Source organism: Oryzias melastigma, linkage group LG13 (genome assembly GCF_002922805.2).
Source record: "Oryzias melastigma strain HK-1 linkage group LG13, ASM292280v2, whole genome shotgun sequence".
In the NCBI taxonomy this organism is placed as follows: domain Eukaryota; kingdom Metazoa; phylum Chordata; class Actinopteri; order Beloniformes; family Adrianichthyidae; genus Oryzias; species Oryzias melastigma.
The window spans coordinates 24,309,726-24,335,177 of record NC_050524.1 but is presented as its reverse complement, the minus strand read 5'-3'; the positions used below and the strand labels follow the sequence as shown (position 1 = coordinate 24,335,177).

The 25,452-nt window shown below is 38.0% G+C and overlaps 2 protein-coding genes across 4 annotated transcripts in view; one reads left to right on the top strand and one right to left on the bottom strand.

Annotated features, from left to right (window-relative positions):
- Nucleotides 1-1,526, top strand: part of tagln (transgelin) — a 7,209-nt gene extending 5,683 nt beyond the window's left edge. For 2 of the 3 annotated variants that reach the window (XM_024258121.1, XM_024258119.2), the window contains 4 exons: nucleotides 316-504; nucleotides 580-751; nucleotides 825-927; nucleotides 1,000-1,526. In XM_024258121.1, the coding sequence (XP_024113889.1) occupies nucleotides 325-504; nucleotides 580-751; nucleotides 825-927; nucleotides 1,000-1,138 (594 nt within the window). In that variant the 5' untranslated portion in view covers nucleotides 316-324 and the 3' untranslated portion in view covers nucleotides 1,139-1,526. Of the gene's footprint in view, nucleotides 1-57; nucleotides 190-273; nucleotides 505-579; nucleotides 752-824; nucleotides 928-999 lie in introns of those variants that run through there. The other variant, XM_024258122.2, reaches the window with a different exon arrangement.
- A 1,730-nt stretch (nucleotides 1,527-3,256) lies between these two features.
- Nucleotides 3,257-24,485, bottom strand: pcsk7 (proprotein convertase subtilisin/kexin type 7). Its single transcript, XM_024258123.2, has 17 exons — nucleotides 24,331-24,485; nucleotides 23,314-23,624; nucleotides 22,878-23,114; nucleotides 18,046-18,180; nucleotides 17,551-17,716; nucleotides 17,375-17,465; nucleotides 16,303-16,357; nucleotides 14,511-14,649; nucleotides 14,333-14,433; nucleotides 12,564-12,731; nucleotides 11,212-11,316; nucleotides 11,032-11,134; nucleotides 7,119-7,275; nucleotides 6,928-7,022; nucleotides 6,757-6,862; nucleotides 6,560-6,677; nucleotides 3,257-4,340 (listed from the first exon to the last, which is right to left on the bottom strand). The coding sequence occupies exons 2-17, from the start codon at nucleotides 23,563-23,565 to the stop codon at nucleotides 4,056-4,058; spliced, it is 2,313 nt and encodes a 770-aa protein (XP_024113891.1). The 5' UTR covers nucleotides 23,566-23,624; nucleotides 24,331-24,485; the 3' UTR covers nucleotides 3,257-4,055.
- Nucleotides 24,486-25,452: the final 967 nt, after the last annotated feature.

The window sequence follows — 25,452 nt, the reverse complement described above, 5'->3', positions numbered from 1 at the left end:
CCTGTTGATGACAGTCACGAAATGCAGGTGTGCGTGATTGGTGACCATGGAAACCCTGCAGAGTGGGGCAGCTGAGGCTCTGAAATACTTTTGGAGATTTTGATTTTTTGATGCACCACAAAGCTGTTTGCCAACCACCAACAGAAGAAGGGACAGTCTGCATTCTTGGAGGCAAAAACAGTTGTGGGGGTGAATTTAAAGAATGAACGTCTGACCAAAAAAAATATTATTATTTCAAACCAAGAGGTTTTTTTCTCCCTTTTTACATTCAAGATTTCTTGAATTCCACATTGTTGTCCATCTCCGATCTTCCAGAGTGCTGGCATGGCTAACAAAGGCCCATCCTACGGCATGAGCCGGCAGGTTCAAGAAAAGATCGACAGCAAGTACGACCCGGAGCTGGAGCAGATCCTGGTGGAGTGGATCAGCCGCCAGTGTGGCTCCGGCGTGGGCCGGCCAGAAGCAGGCAAAATGGGCTTCCAGGCCTGGTTGAAGGATGGATGTGTGAGTGCAATCCCCCAACTTTCTGTTTTTTTTTTTTTTTGTGTCCTCTGCTGCAGCTTCATCTCGTCCCTGCAGGTTCTAGGTGAGCTTATCAACAGCTTGTTTGCTGGTGAGAAACCTGTGAAGAAGATCCAGAGCTCGCCCATGGCCTTCAAGCAGATGGAGCAGATCTCACAGTTCCTCAACGCGGCAGAGAAGTACGGCGTCACCAAGACGGACATGTTCCAGACCGTGGACCTCTGGGAAGGTCAGACGGGTTTCAGATATTGCAGAAAAAGCTTTGGGGGTGTGAAGTATTCAAACTGGTTGTCGCGGTGCAGGAAAGGATCTGGCCGCGGTGCAGAGGACCCTGTCGGCCCTCGGCAGCCTGGCCGTCACCAAGGATGAAGGCACTTACAACGGAGACCCCAACTGGTTCTTCAAGTGAGTTCAGTGAAACCAACAGTTGAGACCGGAGGAATCTCTCTTCAAAACTCTGTTCAAATGTCATTGCAGGAAGGCGCAAGAGAACAAGCGAGACTTCAGCGACGACCAGCTGAAGGCGGGCAAAAACGTCATCGGCTTGCAGATGGGGTCCAATAAGGGTGCCAGTCAGGAGGGCATGAGCTACGGGCGACCCCGACAGATCATGTAAAAGAAAATGAATCACTGCTTTTTGGCCATTGCTGATGCCTAAAAACGTCAAAGCTCTACCATTCTTTTTGAAAGCTGTCAGCAACAAGCCAGCCTGTAAACTGAATGTCTTAATGGTGCAACAAAACCTAAAACACACGTCATCTCCAGGAATACCAAGATGAATGCAAAAATGACACATAATCCAAATACATCTTTACTGACCATCCCCATAATTGACATTTGTGCAACACGATCCAGAGAAATACTTTTAAATAAAATGTTTACCTGCTTGTCCTTTCCAGATTGACTCACGCCTCTTCAGCTGCAGTAGTGTTTTGTAGTTGATCACTTCTGTCAGTGCCAATGTTTTTGTACATTTTCTTAATAATAAATGACTTTGACATAAATACTGAACTATTTTATGACTCTGCAAATGGCACCTGTAGCTGAAAGTACTCTGTTTAGAATCATGTGTGAAGGTGTTGACATATTGGAGTTTAGGAGTTTAAAGGCACAATGCACAAAAGAATGGGGATCTAAAGATGTATTGTGCCAGGTTATAACAAAGTTTAATCATTTGTAGTCCCCCTGACCATTAGAAGTGTCTACACCTCAACTTGTCTGAGGTTTGAGTTCCTTTATGAGCTTTAAGACCCACTTGGATGAAAACGGGGATTTTGCTGTTTTAACGTGGTATTTTTCTGATGATTCATACATTCAACCCTATGAAACCTCAACTATATTGCACTGTTTACATTCTTCTGACCACCGCAACTCTTCAAATTCCAGCGATTCTGAAGTGGAAAAAAGCCGCCTTGTGCTGATATCTCACAGTAGTGTTTACGCCTTCAACATAAACCTCCTAATTCTGTTGTAAAGAAGATTTTCTCCGTCTCTGCAGTGTTGAATAGCGGCTCTGCATGCAACACTTTAATAGCACATTGGTGCAAATGAAAATCTGCTTTTCTCAGAATCAGCTGATTCATGTTGATCATGTAAACAGTTGAATAGTATGTCAAAAGGCATGCGTTCAAATCAATTAGTTATTTATATAGCCCAAATACACAACATATAAATCTCAAGGGCTTCACAACAGTAATTGTCTAAAAATGTGAAATAAACTAGATAAGCTACATTACCTGTGATAGTGTGAATGCTGCAAGCTGAATCTGGCTGCTGAAGATGCTAAAGCTGACAACGGAAATAATGAAACTGATGGCTTGCTAAAATATTATCTAAATGCAGCTTAGCGCGAATAACCCCCAGTAGTTGATATATTAGCCAAAGGGAAAAAAAACTAGCATGTTGCTTTGATATTAGCTGAGCTAGAAACTAGCCTAAAACCCCTCAGTAAATGCCAATAACTGAAAGAACTAAATGGTGCTAATATAACAGACAGCTTAAAAAAACAGAAGATGCCCAACTAGCCAAAAGCATTTAGCAACATGCTAGCTGTTTTGGCTTGTTTGACATAAACTTTTTTGTTTAGCTATTTTGGTACTTAGCTATTATAATGGAATTGTGTTAGCTCTTTTGCCTATTTTGGCATTTCCTGGGGTTATTTTGGTCATTTTGAAGTTTAGCTAATATTTTAGCTTTATGCTAGGTGTTTTACCTCAATCAGAATTTTTTTCAGTTTCTTAGAGTACTTTGGCATTCAGCTAATATTCTAGCAAGATATGCACTTCAGCGTTTTCAGTTCAGTTTCAGCATTTCAAGATATCAGCTCTAGTATGTTCAACAATACAGAATTCCTATTAGCATGATCACTATTTGTCTCCACTTGCAGACAAATAGATCCATGAACGTCTTTGTTTTCCTTGTCTGGATAGTTTCAATATTGATCACTATTTTTGTTGCACCACTAATGTTGGGCTGGCGCCGTGAGGGGCTGTAAGCTAGCTGGTGACCACGTAAACAGAGAGCTCTGTTACAGGGGAGGGGGGCGGGGCTTCTTTACATCAATTTTCCAACAATTTCTTGAAATTTGAATTTCTTGTGCTACAACAAAAAAACTAATCGGTTTTCTTCAATCACAGTTACATTAAGATTGAAAAACTCAAAGATTTGCTGTGAAAGTTTGATTCGATTTCTTCTAAAGTCCATCAGCAGTAAACAACTCCAACTGAACCAAGGATGATTTTTCAAACTGGTTTTTATTTCAATCATCTGTGACTCGCACAGCATTACAGTCCCAACTGGATTCAGATAGAAAAGAAAAAGGAACAGCTTCATTACAATCTTAAAAGTGGTGTGTAAAGAGTTAAACGCTGTCAGCATACAGTACGTGTGTACAACAGGCACACATTTATATATTATACTTTATAAAAAAATACAAATTGCAAATCCCATTTCAAGTTTTTAAACAGTAGTTGATTTTGGAACCAGCAGATAAAAACCCACCCCCACAAAGGAGTCCAAAAAAAAAAACACCTCAGAAAATAAATGCCTTTTAAAAACTTGAAGTACCTCACATTTCAGAGTGGAAGACCCTTGCATGTTAAAACACCAGCACTGCATCACACTCTCTCACACACACACTCACACACACACAACATTCAGCTCTCATCACATTTGACTTCACAGGTTTCACAAACAGCTTCTTCCATCTTCACAGACAGGATTCCTGTGAGATTTCAAACCCTTTTCCATTTCGCTGCTCGGTAGCAGCTCTCCAAATGTTTCCTTGAGTAATAACAAGTTTACTTAAACGTAAACCTAATTTTTTATCAATTCGAACCCTTAAAAAGCAAAAGATTTCCCCACATCTCTTTGAGGACATTTGTTCAGGGAGAAGAACACAAACACGCACAGTTACAGTCCAAACAAGGTCACTTGTCTGAGAGGTGAGGAGCAGGACGAGGAGGCCTCTCCTCCTGTGAGTCAGAAGCAGCTGAGGAGACGAGGAGCAGGCCGGGAGCTCCAGCAGCTGTCCTCTAGCTGCCCGTGATTACTGTACGCTCTCCGGACATCAGCGGCACTTTGGCCTCATAGTCCAGAACGGTGTGCAACTCCACCCCAGAGTCATCCTCCTCCTCCTCTTCCTCCCGCTCCGTTAGCGCCTCCTCCACTCCTTTGATGCTGTGCCTAAATTTCAGAGCGGTGTAATCCTGCTTCCTGGTCAGGCATAGGATGCTCCGGAGGTTTCTGTCGGCCAGGGTGACCTCCAGAGTGTAGTAGAGGGACCAGAAAAGAGCGAAGCATCCAAAGAGCAGCAGGAACTGCAGGAGAAAACACAAAGGTGCAGATGAAGCCAGTGGATTTCACAATAAAAGGGCTCCATTATTTCCTGCAAATGAAGGGAAGATGGGAAGCTTTGAAAATAAAAAAAGTCAATATAAACATTGAAAAATGCCGTTTTATTATTTGTATAAAAAACCTCTTTTACATACAAGTTCAAAAAAGTTATTAAAAAAATCCCATCCAAAAACCTGCAGATTACCTGAAGGGAAATAATGTCATAACTGGTTTAGTGAGACAAAAAATGCATACATGCACTTCCTCAAACACATCCTGTTTTTCTGATGTACTTTCAAAATAAAAGGGATGTTTGTGACCTCAAAAGGACAACCTTTTGAGGCTTTCTGAAGAATTTTACCTGAACCTTTTACCACAGAAAGTCAGAATGTGCATCAGTGTTGGGGCAAATTTATTGGGTGTGAAATACAACTCTTTAAAAGTCACTGAAACTGGAAGCGTGAAGGTAACTTCCTTGGTCATCGAATTTCCAAACACAGAGATTTTACAGTAGGACTGCATGAAATCCTGATTCCATTTCAGCTCATTTATGCTTCGGTTTATTAAATATAGTTTCCCTTCATCATTCAAAACTAACTTTGTTAGTAGAAGAACTAAAAGGATTTCAATAGAACAAAGGTGCAACTTTCATCAATAAAAAGGGGATTTCTTTTTTTTTTTTACATAAAAAAGAAAAAACATTTCTGATACTCCCATCTCATTTAGATGATCCAAACTTTCCTTAAAAACCCGTTGGATATGAGCTAGTCCAGCGGTCTGACACTTTTAACACTCAAAGAGCCATTTTGGTTGATTTCTCACTGACCACAACCCATAAGGAGACACACATCCTTTAGAAAAATAAGACTTTGTATTTGTGTTATTGTTATTTTTATGAGAAATATAAATAAACTAATTTTTTTGGCATACATAAAACAAACTTTAAGAAAAAATAGCTCTTTTTCCCAAATATGAAACAGCTTATAACTTTAAACAGAGGTTCACAAGACTTCCCTTCAAAATAAAAGACTTCCTGTGTCACATAGGATCATCTCAATGAAACAAATCTAGTGGTAGGCATTTTAATGTCAGCCGATCTATATTTTAAAACATTTGTGGTGCTTCTGAGCCAGTAATTCATAAGTCTAACTTACTAAAATAAAACAGAGCAAATAAACTGTATTTTTTGAACCATGAGGCTCACTTAAAACACTGAAATCTGTCAAAATGTTTAGTTCTCGATTATCGTACCACTATGGTTACTGTGTTTGGAGGCTCGCAGAGCGCTAAGTTATTTTAACTTAACTTTACAGTTACTTTTTTAAACTAAAAGCTTTGTATTTTTCTTTAACCTGAGAGCCATATTGGAGGAGTAGAAGGTAATTTTAAAATGTCAGTTTTTGTGAAAACTTGTTTATTTTTATATATTTTTTTAATATCTACTTGCTATATTAAAATATTTTCTTTTTTGGTAATTATTATTTTATAATACATTTAGAGAATTCAATTTAAGACAGTGGGTATTTAAGGTGCTTTTTGTTGTCTTAAAAACTCATGTCAATATTTTGCACATTAAACTAACATTATTGTGAACACGAAAAGTACTTACCAAATCCCTCAGCGTATCAAAATAAATACCATCTATATCCCATTAAAAATTATGCAGCAATTTTTAGTGGATGTAATCAAAGGCTGAATTTTTTAAAAATGTTTTATCATTTCTTTGGATGTAATGGGCTTTACAGGTTGAGCCTTTTAATGGTTACAAAGAAAACTGGATTAAACAAAAGAAAAAGTTTGATTTGATAATATTTTTCAAACCGATTGCATAGAAACATCGTCTGTCTATCCGGAGTGACATTTGTTTAATCTGAATCTGTTTTTTATTTTAAGGGACAAACTAGAAGACCACATCTAGCAAAGAAAAACTCATCCAGATTCCACTGAGGTCTTTAAATTCCTACATAATTGAATTGAAACCAGAAAGAATGTAAACAAAGATAAACCTCCCTCCAGACCAACATCTAGATCTACTGGACAAGGACGAGTTGATGGAAAACTATTTTCTTTACATTTTCAATTTTTTATTTTAAATAAAGGTTTGAAACACACAGTTAATAAAGGTTGTGTACGAGTTCCCTCACTCTTTAATCACTTTAAGTTCTATAAACCTGACGTTTGAGTGAGGGAGCAGCGTCTGTACCTTGAGGCTGTTGGATGTAAACGGCCGGATGATTTCAGAGGGAATGTCCAGGCCTGGGGGGCAGGGCAGCGAGAAGTTGCTGTCCAGGTATTTACCGCTCATGGCCTCCTTCACCAACCTGCCAACCAACCAACCAACAGCCGGTCAAACAACAGCCGGTCAGACAAGGAGAAGCAGTCTGCAGAGGAGAGACGCACATCTGTCGCTCCTTCACTTGGCTGGGGGTCATGGAGGAGCCGTACAGGCTGAGCTTCCACTGCTTCAGCACCCCCACGGCGGAGCACTGCTGAGACATCCCCTCCTCTGCACAGAGTCAAGGAGGAGTGAAGGAGTGAAGCTTCACAGTGAAATGTGCGCCAGCTTCTTACTGTGGTCAGAGATCTTCAGGACGTAAACGCCTTCAGCCTTCTCCCCCCAGCAGCGCACGGTGGAGAAAGTCCAGTCGGTGTAGCCAGCAGAATCGCTGGAGACAAAACGAACTTCTTATTTCAAACTCGCTACAAAGCTACTGCAGATGACAGCTGACTCATCTCAAATGAGACCCGATGTTCTGGCTCACCGGTCAATGGCTCGCCGAGCCCCCATGAGGGAGCTCATGCCGCTGGGACACACCAGCATGACCTCCAGGTTACCGCGGCAGGGATGAGTTATGGTCACGGTGACGGCCACGTGCTCCAGAGTCTGCATTCCAGACTCCTCGAGGTCAGCAGCAGAAACTGAGGCAGAGAGACCATCATCATCATCATCTGGACTCCTGACATTTAAGAGCTGATGTGTAATTATTTATAAAGAAAAACGTGATGAATCAGGGTCATTTCCACTTTTTGTAAACAATGAAACACAGAGGAACATTTGATGGCTCCTCCCCTTGTTTTGTTTTTCATGAAAAGCTGTCAGAGAACTCGTTTCTGCATCTCGCTGGCTGCTAATGAGCTGCGGCTCTGTGACCATGTAGGGCTGCACGCACGCTGCAGGCGGGGAATGATGAAAATCCAACAGAGGAGGGTAAACACAAGTGAGGGATGAGACAGAAGCGGGGAGGCCACGCCAAGAAAACGCTGCCGTGTGAAAAAGAAGAAACTGAAGGGAGACGAAGACGACAGGAAAAAATTAAAAAAAATTTGAATGTGAATCCCATAAGCCACTTAGCTGGACTCACATCTCTGGACCCACATTGCTGGCAACGATTATTATTATAGTCGACTAATTATCCATTATTTTTTCCTATTATTTGACTAATCAGGTCATGTGCGAAGTGGATGTAAAGCACACATCTTAACCATCATTAGCTTTAAACTAACTAAATACTAGATGTATTAACTGCGATAATGCTAGTGTGAATGCTGTAAGATGAATTTGGCCATTGAAGATGCTAGTGCTGAAAGCTGAAGATTCTGAGATTGATAGTTAAAAACACTGAAGCTGATAGACAGCTAAAATAACAGGTAAATGCCAAATTAGCCTAAAAACTGTAAAAATCCTAAATTAGCCGAAATAGCAAGTGTTTAGCTGAAATATTAGCTAAACTCCAATCCATATTTCAGGGAGGCCTCCTGTAAGTCTGTACGGTTTCAAATCAAGAAAAAAACTTGGTTTAGCAAAGGAAACTTTAGGGCTAAATGTGTCCATCAGGCATCAATTTTCATTCCACTTTTTTTTATTTTAAGCTGAATTTCAGCTTCTAAACAGCTGGAAGTCTGTTGTGTGTGAACTAATATCTGCATCTACTTATTTTGTGTTGTTTAAAAACTAAAGTGGCTCAACCTGGAGGGAAATTCCTCATGAGCAAAGGTCCAACGCTTCATGATTGTAATCTCTGATTGCTCTGATACCAGTAAAACAGTGAATGTTGGGCGTTTCAACTTGTTGCGTGAACAGTTCAGGTCCCACATCTTTATTATCCGCTTCCAAAGTGGTATTTTAAATATGATCAGTGGTGGACTTAGAAGTTTGGGGGAAATAAACTGGGGCCCTCTGCCGTGTTTGTTAATTATTTAGTCCAGTTTTACTCAAAATAAACAAACATATTTAAAAACAGTTCACTGTGGAGTGGTGTCCATTACAAGAGGAAGATAAATATCCTCTAAAAGACTATTTACTGTTCTGTTCCTTTTCTTATGATGGAGTACGAGGGCCACCATGAAAGGTAAAAAACTTCTAAAGTCATAAAATGATGAGAAAAAAGCCATCACTTCACAATAACAAAAAACTCATAATGTATGATTTAAAAATCTGTAATTTTACATGGAATATTTTTTAAAATAAAATTTTCATTTAATGAAGCAACTGTGATTTTTTTTCTCATTATTTTATTGCTTGCTGTTGCTGGAATATTCTGTTGCTTCAGAAGGGCTGAGGGAGGACGAAACACTTTCATGTAAACAGACTTTGGCCATTTTTGTGAGTTTGATAATGCTGTTTTTAGCATAAATCTAAAACCTGTGTTGTTTTCTAGGACATAATTTCTGCAGAGCGGAAGGAGTTCATCAAAAACTCACCTCTGAGTGGTGGCGCAGGGCAATAGATCGATCTATATTCTTTTGAATCAAGCATTGATATGTTGGTTATTTTTTTTCAACTCAGCCCTACTTAGAAATAGAGAAGTGTCCATCTGATCACGTGATCGGAAATCAGGCCCGATCACATGGTTGATGACTCGATCGTAATCGGTTTTTGTTGTCCGATTAGGATCGAATATTTCATTCATTCTTATTATGATCAGCGCTTTATATTTCAATCTTATCATTACAGATAAATACTCCAATAGAAATCTGCATGTCATGAAAAGATCACAAAATGTTATCCTGGAAAACGCAGAAGAAAACGGCAGCAGCTCAAGCAGAAGGCTAACGTAAACAGTTCAATAAAGCTAGCTAGCCGATCACGGATTCAGACTTCCGGGATCAATAACTCTTTTAGAAACGCTTTAAAGTAACAGCAAGTGTCTCTGTTGGTTTGTCATAACAAAAACAACAGCCTCTAAAGACATTTCAACACAAAAAGACAGACATTTTGTCTTTTTAATGTGAAGCTCTTTGTACTGCAGACAGATGGCTAAACAGCAGCTGCTAACTGCTACATGCTACCGCTGTGATATTACTCCTTAGGACCCGAGCTGTCCTTTGATATGCCCGTATTATTTATCTGACAGAGAAATAACAGTTAAGAAAATTAACTACTGTGGTAATAAAACTGAAAATGTGATTCTTTAGAACTTAAAAGAAGCACATAATCTTGAGAAAAAAAAGGAAAAAAACAAAAACTAATAAATGAAAATTAATGATGATATGAGGTAGACATGAAAACTCATCCTCAAATTCATGCTAAAACAAAATCATAATTTATTTTTAAGAATTCTAAATGAGGACAGGAATCACATTTAGTTAAAAATGTTCAATAGCTCTAAAGATATTAAAGCTAAAGTCACTAAACTTTATTACATGACTAATTATCACTTATATAACAAGAAAATTGTATATTTTTCCTACTTTATATTTGCTCTATTTCTACTTGTTTATTAAAGCTACTTCACAGAAGTGTTTTATTTAAGTTTTTAATGATAAAAGAATGTTAATGAAATATAAATAAGGGACAACACTCGGGACTCGGTATCAGCAAATCCACAAAATCCAATGACTCAGAATCGGATCGGGCCCAAAAAAACCTGATCGGGACATCCCTACTTAGAAATGCAATTCTGAGCTGAATTGTCTTCATGTATGTCCTCCGTCATGAGAACAATGACACAAGGACATGTTAAAAACACCAAAAACACGATTTTCCTCTGAGTGGCTCTTCAATGACATCTCTTTTTCTCTACATCTTACTTCAGATTTGCTGATGTCTCAGCTTTTAAGAGTGCTGATGGTCGGCAAACACACCTTCTAACACTACCACACAAGAGGTTGTACTCTCACAGACTGTAAATCAGACTGATTCAAAATTCTGGGTTAGCCAATAACAAAATAATACAATCAGGAAACTACAACTTATTTTCAGCACTAGGAGAAAAAAAGTGTCCATTAATAGATGCTATAATCAATCATCATGGGATTGATCCAGTAGAGCTATACTTAAAAATAAATGTTCACTTTGTTAGCGTGCTCTGGCTTAACCTTCTCGTTAACAAACCTGTAGCAGCAGCTCTGATCACTGATGCAATCAGGCTGTAAAAAAAGGGAAGGTGAAGAATGAGGAAGGAGAGTTTAGAGATGAGGAAAGAGGAAATGACTGTGCTATGAGGAGGACATCACCATGACAACGGAAGACTAGAGAGAGAGAGAGAGAGAGAGAGAGAGAAAGAGAGAGAGAGAGAGAGAAAAATCTCTAAGATATTTAGAAACAGATTGAGGGGAAAATTAGGAATGAATCTGACAGTCAAAGACACCCTAATATGGACAGTCAAGCGTACAGAGGAGGAATGGACTGTAAGTGGACTGTCCACTAGAGGGCGATGCAGGTGCAAACATTACCGTTCCAGGTACGGACCAACTCCTTGGGGTAGATTAGGATTTCTGCCTCCTCGTATATTCCTGAGCTCTGATAAGAAACCAGGAAAGGCACCGTCTCCCACACCTGAAACACACGAGAGGATGATCCAGAGAACGGCTGACCTAGTGTGTGTGGGGGTGTGTGTGTGTGTGTGTGTGTACCTTGGCAGCATTAACAAGTCTCCATGCGTTGAGAAGGCCAAAGCCGTGCTGGTGGCTGTGAGAGAAACCTGCTTCGTTACGTTGCCATTCAGTGTTTGGGTCACACTGTAAAACAAAAACAAAAAGTCTGTTTTTTGTTCAAAAAAACTTTGTTTTTGTTTTATTAACAAAGAAAGTTTCCAACAAACTTCTTGAAAGAAATGTTTAAAATTACACACATTATTTTTGTCTCTTTTTCACCATTAAACATTTAAAAACTCCATTCTAGTTTACTAAAAAAACACTCTAATAAAAATGGTGTTTTGAACATGTTCTTGAGGACATCTATAGAGTTATTTAAGATTACTATTGTATTTCTGACCCTCTTTATTTTGAATCATTGTGACATAGAAAAGACATGTTCCCTTTGTTAAGTCCTTCACACATCAGCGTGGAATCAAGATCATACCAAAGGTGATTCCTCTATTATTATATCTCTAGTTCTGTTTATGTCAGAAAGTTGTTACTTTTAGACTCATTTGTTTTGTCTCATGTAAACCTGTCTTTCAGTCAGGAGTGTCAAACTCAATCACACAGGGAGCCAAAATACAAAACACACCTTAGGTCGCAGACCGAACAGGATAAACATTTATTGAACACTCTAAAAATATATTTTTTAAACAATAAAACCGTAACTTGACATAGTTATGAACTAGATACATAGCATTACCTACTGTGAATGCTGTAAGCTGAATTTGGCTGCTGAAGATGCTAGTGCTGATAGTTGAAGCTGATAGCAAGCTAAAATATTAGCTAAATGCCAAATTAGCCAAAAGAAACAAAAAAAAAACTTAGGTTGGTCAAAACAGCTAGCATGAAGCTTAAATATTAGCTAAACTCCAAAATAGCCTGAAAAAATATAGTACCGGTACATGACAAAATATTTCAAAAGCTAGCAGAATGCTAATTTTTATAACTTTAAAACTGTAACTTTTAACATAATTATGAATAAGTTTTCTTCATACTGATCCTTTTCATTTCCTCAGCAAACGATGCCTTGTGTTGTTTTAATGTATTATGTTTATGTTTTTGCCTGTGGAAATGAATAAATGAAATGAAATGAAAATAATTAATAATAATAAAAAGTTAGGAATATTATTTCAGAATAAATCACCTTAAACCTTAAATAACTTTCATTATTTGACCCTTAATAAAAATATATTTTGTCAAAATTATACAAGTTAGAAATACGTGCAAGATAACATCGGGCTATTAATAACAATAAAATGATCTGGAGGGCCGGATAGAATTACCCGGAGGGCTGGATCCGGCCCCTGGGCCTTGACTTTGACACATGCTTTAAATAAACTAACCTTGGTGGCAGTAAAGGCAATTATGTGCTGCACATCTCTCCAGGTGAGACACGGCCGGACCTGCAGCATGAGGGCGATCATTCCTGCTGCCAGAGGCGCCGCGGCAGAGGTACCGGTGTGGCCGTCCGTGCAGCCCGTCCCCTCCTGCAGGGACCAGTCTGAAGTCACCTGAGGAACAGAAACACCACCAACATTAAAGCTCAGAGACTCACTCCAGCATCATAATGTGACTTTAACATCTTAAGAGCATCACTGCTGAATTCTGATGCTAATGTCTCGTTTAGAAGGCTAATTTTTTCAAATATATTTAATTAAAAATAAAAACATGGCTTGTAGATAACACTAAACAGCAGTGACGGATATTCAAGGCTTCAGTTTTTTACATTTTTTACTTTTTTTAATGACTTAGAAAGTTTATTTTTTTATTTCAAGCTGAGTTCACGTATTTGAAAGGTTAAAAACAAGACTTGTTTATTCTATTGTAATCATGTTTTTATGTTTTATTGTTAAGATAGGAACTAGGAGGTTTCTCCTCTAACTTCCTAAAATCCTTAACACTTTTCTCTAGTCCAGAGGTCTGCAACCTGTGGCTCCAGAGCCTCATGTGGCTCTTTTATCTTTCCATGGTGGCTCTCTGGTTAGACAAAAATAAAATGGTAATTTTCTAGAATTCAGAGATTATATATTATTTTAGCAACATGGTAACATTTTTAGCTAATTTGTTATCTACTGGGGTGTTTAGGCAAATTTATAGTTTGGCTCCTATTTTAGCAACATGCTAATATTTTTACTAATTTATTTTACTGAGGAATTTTATGCTAATTTGGGCTTTAGCTAATAATTAAGCAACATCTTAAACAAGTAAAGTTTTTGGGGGGATAATTTAGAATTTAGCTGCTATTTTAGAACAAGGCTCACTTTTTTTGACTAATTTAGTTTACTGCAGAATTTTAGAACATTTAGGAGTTTAGCTAGTAATTGAGCAACAAGCTTTTTTGTGGCTAATTTGACCTGGAATTTTATATGCCAATTTGGAGTTAAGCTAATATTTTTGCAACTTTTTTGGCTGATTTAATTTACTGAGGAATTTTATTCTAGTTTGGAGTTCAACTAGTAATTAGGCAACAAGCTAGCTTTTTCACTAATTTGGCCTCTACTAAAAGTAAAAGGTAAAAACATTTTTAAAAATCCCCTTTCGAGAAATGCTAGTTTCTTTTTGTATTCTTGATTTGTTCGTGCCAAAAAATAGACACAATTCAGATTGTTATTTAAAAAAAACAAAACAAAAAGATGTTCATGAATGCGAATCCAAATTTCTTAAAGGCTAAAGTAAGTTATGCTGCTTCTTCTAGGTTTTGATCAGTAGAAAACGAGCCCAAATTTACTGTTAAAGGTTGACGACCCCTGAACTAGTCAATTAACTTTCATTACTTTAGAGACATTTAAATAAGAGGATCCGAGGTGTAGATGATTACTGAGGTACCAGAGTTCTACCACCTAAATGCTTTATTTAGATCAATACTAAATCGATGTCAATAACTGTAATTAAACATTAATTGATTCCTTTGTGATCCTGAGTAAGAAATGATCCCAGATCTTTAATGAAGCTTCAGGTTCCATTAATGGTGCTTGTGAAATCATTATTCTGAGGATTAAGTTTGAATCCAGGATTATTCCAAACAGATCCTTTATCTAAGCTTTTATAATCGACTGTCATAACTGGATTCAGCTGTCACAGTCTGGATTGTTCATGGAGTCGCAACACCTACGATGCTCCTCAGTCTGGACCCTCCGCTGCTGAAAGTGACGGCCAGCATCGACGCACATTCCTCTGCGTAGAACGGCATCTTGCCCGTCTCGTCGACGGCTCCTGGAACAGATAAACGGAGTAAACTTTTTACAGGTGAACAGCAAACCCTCGTGAGGCTGAACGTCTGTCCTTCATACCAATGGTGATTGTGTAGATGGAGTTGGCGTAGCCATCGTAGTTGCAGTTGTCATTATATTGACCTCCGTTACCGCTGGCGACCACGAAGATGCTGCCAAAGCCTCGTCTGCCTGCGATCACGCCATGCTGCAGAGCTGCCTGTTGAGATAAAAACACATTAAGAAAACCAAAGCATGTCTTTATGAAGACCCACTCCATCATCTTTGACCTATTTTCAAATTGAATTATGAATTACGCCATTTTTAGCTAAAATCTAAAAATCTGTGTTGTTTTCAAAAACATATGCACACACACAACAGTTCTTTACAATATGTGTTAAATGAAAACAGAACATAAATTATGTTTACATGAACTAAGAAGTGGAGTTTGGAATCAAGCTAACTCATGATACAATACGATTCACGATAGTATCGAGATATGGCAAATACTGCAATAATCAATACATTACCAAGGTAATCTATGAAATATCACTACTTTCTAAACAAATAAATGTTTTTGTTTCCCAGAATCTTCCCTTGGTATCGCAGCAGGAAACGCAGCAACAACAGACAGTCGTGTCGGCGCTGTTGCTGCACCACTACGCTGCCACTCTTAACTATCATGTTACGGCTAAAAATGGATCTGTTTGGTAAAAAGTGACGACGTGGCACCAGTACCAAACATCCCTACACTTCACTGTCATGCTCGTGAGAAGCACACCCTGGTGGACTTTGATTAAAGGGGCCAAGTGTATTTTACTGTTCATTTCTCACTATAAAGAAGTGGTATTTTGAAAACCTGCACTCTCAACAGCAGCCCCTCCCATTTCTTCACTTCATGAAGAAACTTCTAGTGAGGAATCCACACAACATGTTGGGATGGATCCTGAATGTATCCGAGAATGGCGCAAGCAGACGGGAGATTTTGGGAAGACAGGAGGAGAAAGGGAGCAGACCATTTCCTGGTTCTCAAAGGATGAAGACTATTTCCTGGTGGAGGAAGAGAGAAGACTATTTTCTGGTAAGAGAAAGTGAACAAATTATTTCCAAGTGGAGAATAGGGGCAGACTATTTCCTGGTGGAGAAAGGGAGCGACGAATGAGAAGAACTGTTTTTTCCAAGGAAAGGACAGAAAGGTGAGCTTGAAAAGTATTTTTGATATGAAGATTAATGATGCATCAAAGAGAAAAGAAATGTTCACAGCCAGAGCTAATCAAAACAATGTTCTCATCATTTCAATACATCCTAAAATCTTCATCTGAATTTAGTCATGACCCATTAGTCATCACCATTCTGTTTGTGCCAAATTTTGGGGATCAACGCCCAGGCTACACGGTATGTACATAAAAAAAAATTTAAATTGATGTTTTATTTTGTGAGTGACGCGCTGACGAGAACGGCTTTATAGGTTGATGTAATGAGATAGGCAGCAACCTCAAGGAGGGAAAGGCGGAGCCTCAAAGATGGAGTGGTTTTACTTCTGGGTATGAAAAGAGTTTGTAAACATAACTCATATTTCATAAATAATTTGTCTTTTAGTGTTCCAAAGGTAATTATATGATCATATATATGGATATGGTTTATTTTGAAAGACTAAAGACGTTCATGGATCTTGTGGTTGTGGTACCTTCTACATCACAGCTACAAGCTTCTTCCAACTGCTACTGATCTACCACAATTTGAATCAAAAAATACTAAGAGATCTAAATTTAAGCTTCCTTTCCCCCCAAAAAAATTTGAAATAGGGTTGCAACGTCACTGATCTTGTGAGGTCTACTGCCCCCTGCAGGATAAAAACTGAAAATTGAGTCACCTTCCCCAGGGGATGAGGTCCGTCCACCGTGTGGCCATCGTCATCTGGACCCCAACTGCAAGAGCCAACATTCCAGTTCAGAATACACTAGTACACATGTGTCAAAGTCAAGGCCCGGGGGCCGGATCCGGCCCTCCGGGTAATTCTATTCGGCCCTCCAGATCATTTTATTTTATCGTTAGTAATGACTCAATGTTATCTATTGCTTATTTTTAACTTGTTTAATTTTGACTAAATATACTTTTATGGAGAGTAAAATATTGAAATTTATTTCAGGTTTAAGTTGATTTATTCTGGAATAATACTCTAACTTTTTATTATTCATAATTATGTGAAAAAGTTACGGTTTTAGAGTTTTATAAATTGACATTTTGCCAGCTTTTTGGACTATTTTGGAATTTACTAAGATTTTCTATTTTTGAGCTTAGCTAATATTTCAGCTACATGCTAAATGTTTTGGCTAACTTAAGCTTTTTTTAAAATGTTTTTTAGGCTGTTGGAGTTAGGCTAATATTTACACTCTACCTGTTTTGGCTAATTTAAGCTTTTTTCTATTTTTTAGGCTATTTTGAAGTTTAGCTATAATGCTAGCTGTTTTGGCTTACCTAGGTTATTTTTCAAAGCTTTTTAGGCTAATTTGGCATTTAGCTAATATTTCAGCTGGCTCTCAGCTTCAGCGTTTTCAGCTATTATTTTCAGCAGTTTATAACATTCACACTAGTATTATTGCAGGTAATGCTATATATCTAGTTTATAATTATGTTAAAAAGTCATGGTTTTAAAGTTTTATAAATGTAGTTGTACACTGCTCAATAAATGTTTATCCTGTTCAGCCCGTGAACTAATACTGTATGTGTTTTGGATTTTGGCCCCTTGAGTGATTGAGTTTGACACTCCTGCACTATGATATCATGATTAAAATGAAAAATAAGACGATAATGTTCATACAAGTGAGATGACCGTTAACACGATAATTCCAGCAGAAGGAATTACCGTGTTAACGGTTGAAAAGTTACAGTATGTTAAAGATTTTGTGTTCAAGGGTTAAGTAAAACTAGAAACATTCTATTACCTGCAGCTGTAAATGTCATTAACTTGATAATTCTTGTTGAAAGCGATGGCCTCCAGACTATCCGTCAACGGGCCATCCAGGACTCGGATACCTGAGCAGACAGCAGCAAGGGAGGCGTTATTCCACCAAAGAATTGTGTCTAAAGCCCCTCCCCCTTTAGCTTTATTTCATTGTACCGGCCACCCTGCTGCCGTAGGCCACACCGACGGCGCAGAAGCTGTTGTTGGGGACCGCCGCGATCTCTCCGGCGCACCGCGTCCCGTGGTGGTTATCGCTGTGAGCGTCTGGATGGGGCATGGGGTCCGGGTCGTTTGAGTTGAGGTCAAAGCTGCCCTCTGGACTCTGATAGGGACACACGTTTACTCACTCAAAGCTCTTTGTTGTTTTGCATTAGACTGAACAGGTTGAACCAGAAATGTGATGCGTTCCTTCAGATGACTTTACCAAACTGCTGCATTGTGTGAGACCTCCCTTACAAATCTGACTCTTTAATAGAGCGTGCTGATCTTTAAATAAATACAGTGGATCACTAAAATGAATGAACCCAGAGCAGATGAGGTAGAAGACATCATTTGTGAACTCAGCAGAGCTACAAACACACATTCTCACACAAAAATGGGACGTGTTCTGAAGATTTTTGATCTATTTCAAAGCTCTGAGTTTGGCCTCACATAATTGAGATGAATGTCCTGATGGGTGTGCTCCACCCCGTCATCCACCACCACCACTGTGACTCCCTGGCCGGTGATGTTACGCTCCCACACTCCGGTCACATTGATATCCATCCCTCTGTTGATGTTATTATGCTGCATAGACAGAAAAAAGGGGAAGTCAACATGTTCTTGTAGCATTTTTTCATGATGGAGGACATACAAAAAGAGCATTGAGCCTTAAATGTCGTTTCTGAGTGTTTTCTTTATCTAAATTGGGAGGAGCAGATGAAAAAAATCTTGTTTTTAAAGCTCTTAGTAAGGATGTGAACACTAGACTGGGTGGGTCAAAAGCTCCCTGCTCCGCTCCATTCTGATGTACAGTGGTCCCACACCCCCGGGCCGTGGACCGGCACTGGTCCGTCGGTCACTTGGTACAGAAATAAATAAATGCTCCAACTTAGAATATTTCTGTTTTGTTTATTTTCTTATCCTGAAGGAAGTTTTATTTTAAAAGACTTCTGGATTCTGTTCACATCTGTCTGGGTCACGTGACTTAAAGCAGCTAGCTGGATTGCTAAGCTAGTAGCCCAAAGCTAACAAGCTAACAAAAACCAAGCAAAACAAACAATATTTGTAACGTTTCTTCAGGGGGAAAAGAGTCAGGGAGGAAACCAAAGGAGAGCCTTCAACTTTAAAAAACAAAGCTGCTCTTTACAGACAAAATAAAGTTTTATTCGACATACAGAATTATTGAGACGATTGTTCTCATGTAGCAGAAGACGCTCTGGCTAACACGCAGTGACAGACTCTCCACTGTTTCACACACAGATAATAAAGTTGGAAACGCGGTGGATTTACATTTATATTATACTTAAAAAATAGCAGTTTTATGACGGTTACATAATTTTATTGTGCTTTTTTTCCCATCAGGCATTAAAAGTCAGGCGTTGCTGAAGCTAGCATCTGGTTGTTAGCCCTAGTTTGACGTTAAAGATACAATCTTCATCACAAAGTTCAAACAATTTAGGGAGAATCAAGAATAAATCAAATAAAGTTGCTTTGTAAAAAAACATTTGAGAATTTTCCTACAGCAAGGCTGAATTAGGTCCAGAAACTTTAGCACAGAAAAGGTTCCTTTGTGCTGGAAAAAATATCCAACGATTGAAGATTTATGTAAAGACAAAATATGATCAATCTGTTTATCCTGGAAGATAATAAGAGCCTGGACAGAATGTTAAAATGGAATACTATGGAGAAAAATATCATGTCATGTTTTCTTTATGGATTTTTTTTTTTACAAATCGAAAACTCTGTTCATTAAATCTTCATCATCTGCATAAACAAATCTACTGATATTTTTAGACTTTTTCAAACTAAATTTCTTGTAGTAGCATTTTATTTTGAAAATAGATTTTCAGAAGCTTAAAAATGTCAACTTTGGCCCTGTTCGGACCGGTCTGTAAAAATGTTGTCCAATTTAAAGAAGTCCGTGTCCTGAAAAAGGTTGGAGACCACTGGTCTGGCAGACAAATAGATCCATGAACGTCTTCGTTTTCCTCGTCTGAGCTGGAATCTGGATCTAAACTTTACGGCTGCATAGCTCCAATATCGCTTGTCACTTTTGGTCCAGCGGTAATGTTAGGTTGGGGTTATGAGGGGCTGTAAGCTAGTGGGAGAGTAAACAGATGGGCCACGGGAAGGGGGCGGGGTTGCTCCGCGCCAACAGACTCATCCACAAACTCAGAGGTGAATTTCTAATGAACTCCTGCTGCTCTGCAGAAACTATGTCCTAAAAACAACAGCGTTTTTTGGATTTTGTCTGTTTTTGTCTGCCTAAAGACTCAAACTGGGAATTGAACCCTGATTCTCCATGTTCCAGTCCTGCACTGGAAACACTTTCAGAATAGATTAAGAGGATCAGAGCAACTTTAATGGGATGGTATCACATTAATCTGAAATAGAATTTAAATTAAACAGGAATAAAAATGTGAAGGTTAAAAAAGAAAGAACAGTCTGTGATGCATTTGTGCGCTGGAAACACTTTCAAATGTATTTGTGTAAAAAAAGAGAAAATGAAACAGTGGATTCTAAACATAGAAATGAGAGAGGCGTGCTGAACGGAGATGCAAATGTGAAAGCAACATGACCCGCAGGCAGGTTTGTACTCACCTGTAAAGCCATCTGAAAACAGCTTTAGTGTAGTAATGTCAGGTCAAATATATTCATTCAGAGATTCAACTGAATTTAGAATCTACATCTAAATCTCAAACTTTTACTCTTTCATTAAAGCACTTTATGGCGTGTAGCATAAAGACGCCTGAGGTTAGCATGAGGAGGTATTTCAAGAACAGGACTGCAAGGATGACTGTGGAAAAGCCAAATTCCAAACACTTTGGTCTAGACAAATGTTATGTTAAAGACGTTGTTAGTTTAAGAATGTAAACACGAATGCTAGGAATGAGAAATGCTTGAATAACATAAGCTGATGGAGAAAAACATTACAACAGTCTATTATTAGAAACAAGAATCCAGATGAAAAACGATTATATTTGCGTATTTAGACAGATTTATGGGTTTATTGCAACAGATTCTCTTTTTCATACATATTTTTGCTTTCACTTGTTCTTATTTTTGTAGGGACTACAGGCAGAAATTAGATACATTTGCTATAATCTGGCAGATCTTATAATGTTTCACGTGATCAGTGTTCTTTTGTGTATTGTCCTTTCTTTTAAATACTTAAACTTTACAATGCAGTGGTCCCTCGCTTGACACCGTTTCATTTTTTTGTTTTATTGTTTCTAATTAGGGCACCCACGAACGATTATTTTAATAGTCGACTAATCACCGATTCATTTTCTTAATTAGTCGACTAATCAGGTCATGCATAAACCTGATGTAAAACACACATGTTAACCAATATTAGCTTTAAACTTGAAGTGTTTAAGGTATATACTAACCAAAAATAAATACAATTAGGATATTAAACTTTTAATGAATCATGCAGCTTCTTTCCTGCATTTGTTTCTGGTATTAAAACAAGACTTAAAGGAGGAAACAAAGGAACTATTTTTCACTAGAGGTAAAGTTTTGGTCTCACTGACTCAAATAGTAGTAAAGTGTATTTTCTGGTGCTGAGCGCTCACAACTGCATTCAACTTTACTGCACTGTAATTTTAATATAAAAAACAACTAATCGACTATCAAATTAGTCGACATTGTCATGAACAGCGGTCTGCAACCTGCGGCTCTGGAGCCGCTTGTGGCTCTTTTACCTCTCCATAATGGCTCTCTGGTAAAAAGAAAAAGAAAATAGTATTTTTTTCAAGTAAAGGTTACTTAATTAGCTTTTATTTTATTTAGATTAGTTAAGAATATAAATTTATAGCTGAAGTGCACCTCAAAGAAAACCATGCTGACTTGAAAAGGTCTTCTTTACTCTTTACTTCCTCCAGAATACTCTGATTTCAAATACTAAGCAAAACTTTGGTTAAAAAGTCATCTTTAACGAGTTTATAGCACATTATTTTATGCTGTCCAGAGATGCACTGTGATGATCTGGTCTGGCACAAGGAGTCTTTTATTTTGAAAGGAAATCCTACGAGCTTAAATCAAACGTAAGAGTTATTTCACATGTTGAGAAAATACTAGTTCATTTGTATATTTTTATTTTTATTCATGTCACAAAAGAAACACAATTCATACTTATTATTTAAAAAAAACCCTGTAATGAATGCAAAGCAGTATCAAAATAAGACTTTGCGGCTCCTACTAAGCTCTTCTCCTGTTAAAGGTTGCAGTCCCCTGGTCATGACTAATCATAGCAGCCATATACAAAGTCAGAGTTACACAAAGTTTTGTCTTTCTTCAAATCAGACCAAGTTCAACTGATCATTACAATATTAGCTGTGTGATGCATAAGAGTTTTGGAGATTATTACATGGTAATCTTTCCTTGCCTCCTTGTCAATAGCTGATATTTTTCAGACCAGCTGACCGACTGTGTTCTGCATCCTGATTGGCTGTTGTCAATGCAGGGTCTCCTAAATCTTCCCTTTGTTTTCATTCTATAGTAAAAAACGTATTTTTTATGTAGGTTTGAACTCTGAGAGGGAAAAAAAGTGTGAAAATGTTCAGTCTGAGAATATTCTATAGAGTGTAATGAGGGATTTTAGCGCCTTAAAACATCTGTTATTCTATTCAGTGGATTTTACCTAACGTGGATTATTTTTAGAACGCAACGCCTGCGATAAACGAGGGAACACTGCACACAGAATGAAATCCCCCATCATGACCTCTACTGCATTATGCTCATGGAGATCGACCTCTAAAAACACATTTATTAAAACAGTTTCAATAGTAGAGCTGGGGTTCAAAAAAATCCCTGTAAAATTAAGATTGAGCAAAACCATAAATGCATTTTCCCTTAAAGTTTCAAAGTAAGAGTATTTTCAAGGCTAGTTTCTAATGAAAGAGTTTATTTTTATACCATCGATCAGCTTTTGTTTGGTTTAAATTAGTTTAGTTGTGTGAAAACAGGCTTTTAAATCAAACAAAAAAATAATCTAAATTTGAATTTAAGAGTCAGTTTTGAATGTGAACTCTTCAAAGTTTTTATATAAAATGGTTTAGATTACATCTGGAAATGTATTTTGGTAATATAAACTCTTTATTTTTATTTAATGATGAGCGAAACATACAGAACACCCTTACTGATACATGTTCAAAGCTGAAATTCATCAGTGGTGAGAATTTTATCTTAACACTGATAAAGAAAAACGATGCCTTGTTATTTCCTCAATACCACAATGTGATTAGGAGAAAACCTAAATGAGAATTCAATCTTCTCACCAAATGCCACTGCATGGAGTAGTTGGGGTCATTGAAGGCCACGGATCTTTTGGAACGACTGAGCAGCATCTCTTTGGAGAACCACAGAACCTGAGGATGTGCTGCTAGAACCTCCCCCGCGGTCCTCCTCCAGAGCCCTCCCTGAGAACTGGAACCGGAGCTCGCCAAGCACAGCAGGTAATGGCCTTTCAGCTGTCCGATCTGCCCTTTATTCTGCAGCCCAGCCTGGTCTGCTACCTGAAAAAACACAAAAAAATAACACAAAGATGCTAAAAATAAAAAAAGTTGCTAATACGTTCTGGAGTGCTAACATTCTGCTTTGTTTCTAAGCAAAAAAAAACATCTTTACACATTTAGAATCTTAAAAATTAAGATATTGTCTAGAAGAAAAATGGTTACAAACTTAAAAGGGACCAAAAAAAGGTCAATACTTTACCCTGTTAGCAATTACATCCAGGTCTAGAGAGTCTTGCTCCACATCCTCGTCTTCCTCATCCTGCGTTCCAGCGTGGAGCCGAACAGCCCAGGACTGACCAGGACCACAGGAAGAAGACAGCCAAGGCGAGGAACGAGACAGGTGTGGAGAAGGGAGGGAAGGAGTGACGGAAGGCATGAGAGTCAGCAGGAAGAGGACTAAAGAGGACACAAAGATGAGCAACAGGAATGTGGGGAAATATGGCGTTGCCATAGCAAGGAGAGGCGATACGGGGGATCAACCAGGGAAGTCCTCTTCATCTGAGCAACAATCTGGACAATCAGAGACAAAAAGGTGTAAAAAGACAAAAATGTGTTATTTATGCCTGTACAACATTCAAAAAAGAAAAAAAAAATACTGTATAATATGTGCATATATCCAGCAAAGTTAATTTGCAGAACAGTTTATGACAATGCTAAAGGACAAAAGTAAAACATAGGAGAATTTAATTAAAGCAAATGCCATTTTTTAAATAAAATTGACATTTGCTTGCACAACAGTTAATATTATGGGCATATAATCTATAAAACAATTAATTTTTTTGCTAAAAAACGCATCCCACAAAAATGATAAGCCCTCCGGCTTCATTCCAACACTTAAATGTTGACATGAGAAAAAACTAGGATGCTTTTATTTTCTTAACCCGTTAGCTCTACGTTTAGCTAACAGGAAATTAGCTCCCAGATTTGCTAATTGTTTCGCTTTATTTTAGCTTGTAAGCTAACTCGTGTACCAACAGACCGTTGAGACGGACACAACTCAAGCTCTTTATGGTAACACAAAATCACAGCTAAAGACCAAATGTTAGCGACAACAATAATGGAAACGCGCCGTGAGCGAGCCCCATGTTTTCACTAAGGCGCAGTTGTCATTGTTGGCGAGCTACAGTCCTCACAACAGCCGCTGTTCGTCCATTAAACGACGCCGAATGAGTCAAAAACTACAGGTAAATACGGAGAAAGTTTATTAAGACCTTACTTTTGACGAGATGTGCGTGTCCTCTCAGCAGGAAGCGAATATTTAGGGTTATTTTGCTGAGCTTGTCACCTCATTTCCGCAACAGACCTGCGTTTAGCCGTGCGTGCTTACGTCACACTGCTGATGACGCAACGACGTAAAATGAACTGCAAAAGAAAAAAGCCATACGAATTTATAAAAGTTGTCTGTCTTTAAATATATTTAGCTTGTCTTAAATGATTGTTCTGTAATGTGTGCTTTGTAATTATTACTTTGCAATGTTTGCTTTGTAATGTGTATTACTAGCATTCTCAATGTTCTACTTGTCTTACATTATTGTTCTGGACAAAAAATAAAAAATAATAAAAATAAGAAAGAAAAACGAAATAAATGCAAATGGTTTCAAGTCAATTAGATTTGGGATACATTTTAGCTATAATTTTCAACATCTTCAGCTATCAGCACTAGAATCCTTAGCAGCTAAATTCATCTTACAGCATTCAAACTAGCATTATCGCAGGTAATGCTATATATCTAGTTCATAATTATGTTAAAAAGTTACGATTCTAAAGTTTTAAAAGTTTAGTTTTAGAATGTTCTTTTAAATGTTTATCTTTTTTTGTCCCTCTTGAGTTTCACACCCTTGCTCTCTACAATAACACAAAGTTTAGATTTCCTTGTCATTTCTTTATTAGAAATACACAACTTTTCTTTTACTGCACAATCACATTACACTTGACTTTTTTAATATTCAGCATGGGATCTCATAGGAACCAGTATCACTTTAAACCTTTGAAAATATTGTGACCATTCATCGTCTATTAGACATAACTGTAAACCATAAGCTTCTCATTGCCAGAGATCTATTAAGAACAACATGTCTCCCTACTAAAAGGAAAATATACTTAGAAAACAATTACCGACTATGACTGTAGACATAAGCTTCCCAGTGCCAGGGATCTTCTAGAAACAAGTACACATTTTAAAAATAAAGTCCATCTGCAAACAGAACAATATCACACTGATATCACACTGAGATCAACTCAAATTGTGCAAATATCAGCACAGATAAATCGCCCATTCCTTCACAAAATAAGCAAACACACAACTGTCCCAATTAAAAATGTAAAAACTACACTTTTC

What these genes read in the sequence shown, in the direction of transcription:
- pcsk7 (XM_024258123.2), bottom strand. Translation starts at nt 23,565, where the DNA reads ATGGCAACGCCATATTTCCCCACATTCCTGTTGCTCATCTTTGTGTCC. An exon ending in AATGACATTTACAGCTGCAG is followed by an intron (nt 16,358 to 17,374) that starts GTAATAGAATGT and finishes TGGCTCTTGCAG; the next exon opens with TTGGGGTCCAGATGACGATG. An exon ending in GACTTGTTAATGCTGCCAAG is followed by an intron (nt 11,135 to 11,211) that starts GTACACACACAC and finishes CGTGTGTTTCAG; the next exon opens with GTGTGGGAGACGGTGCCTTT.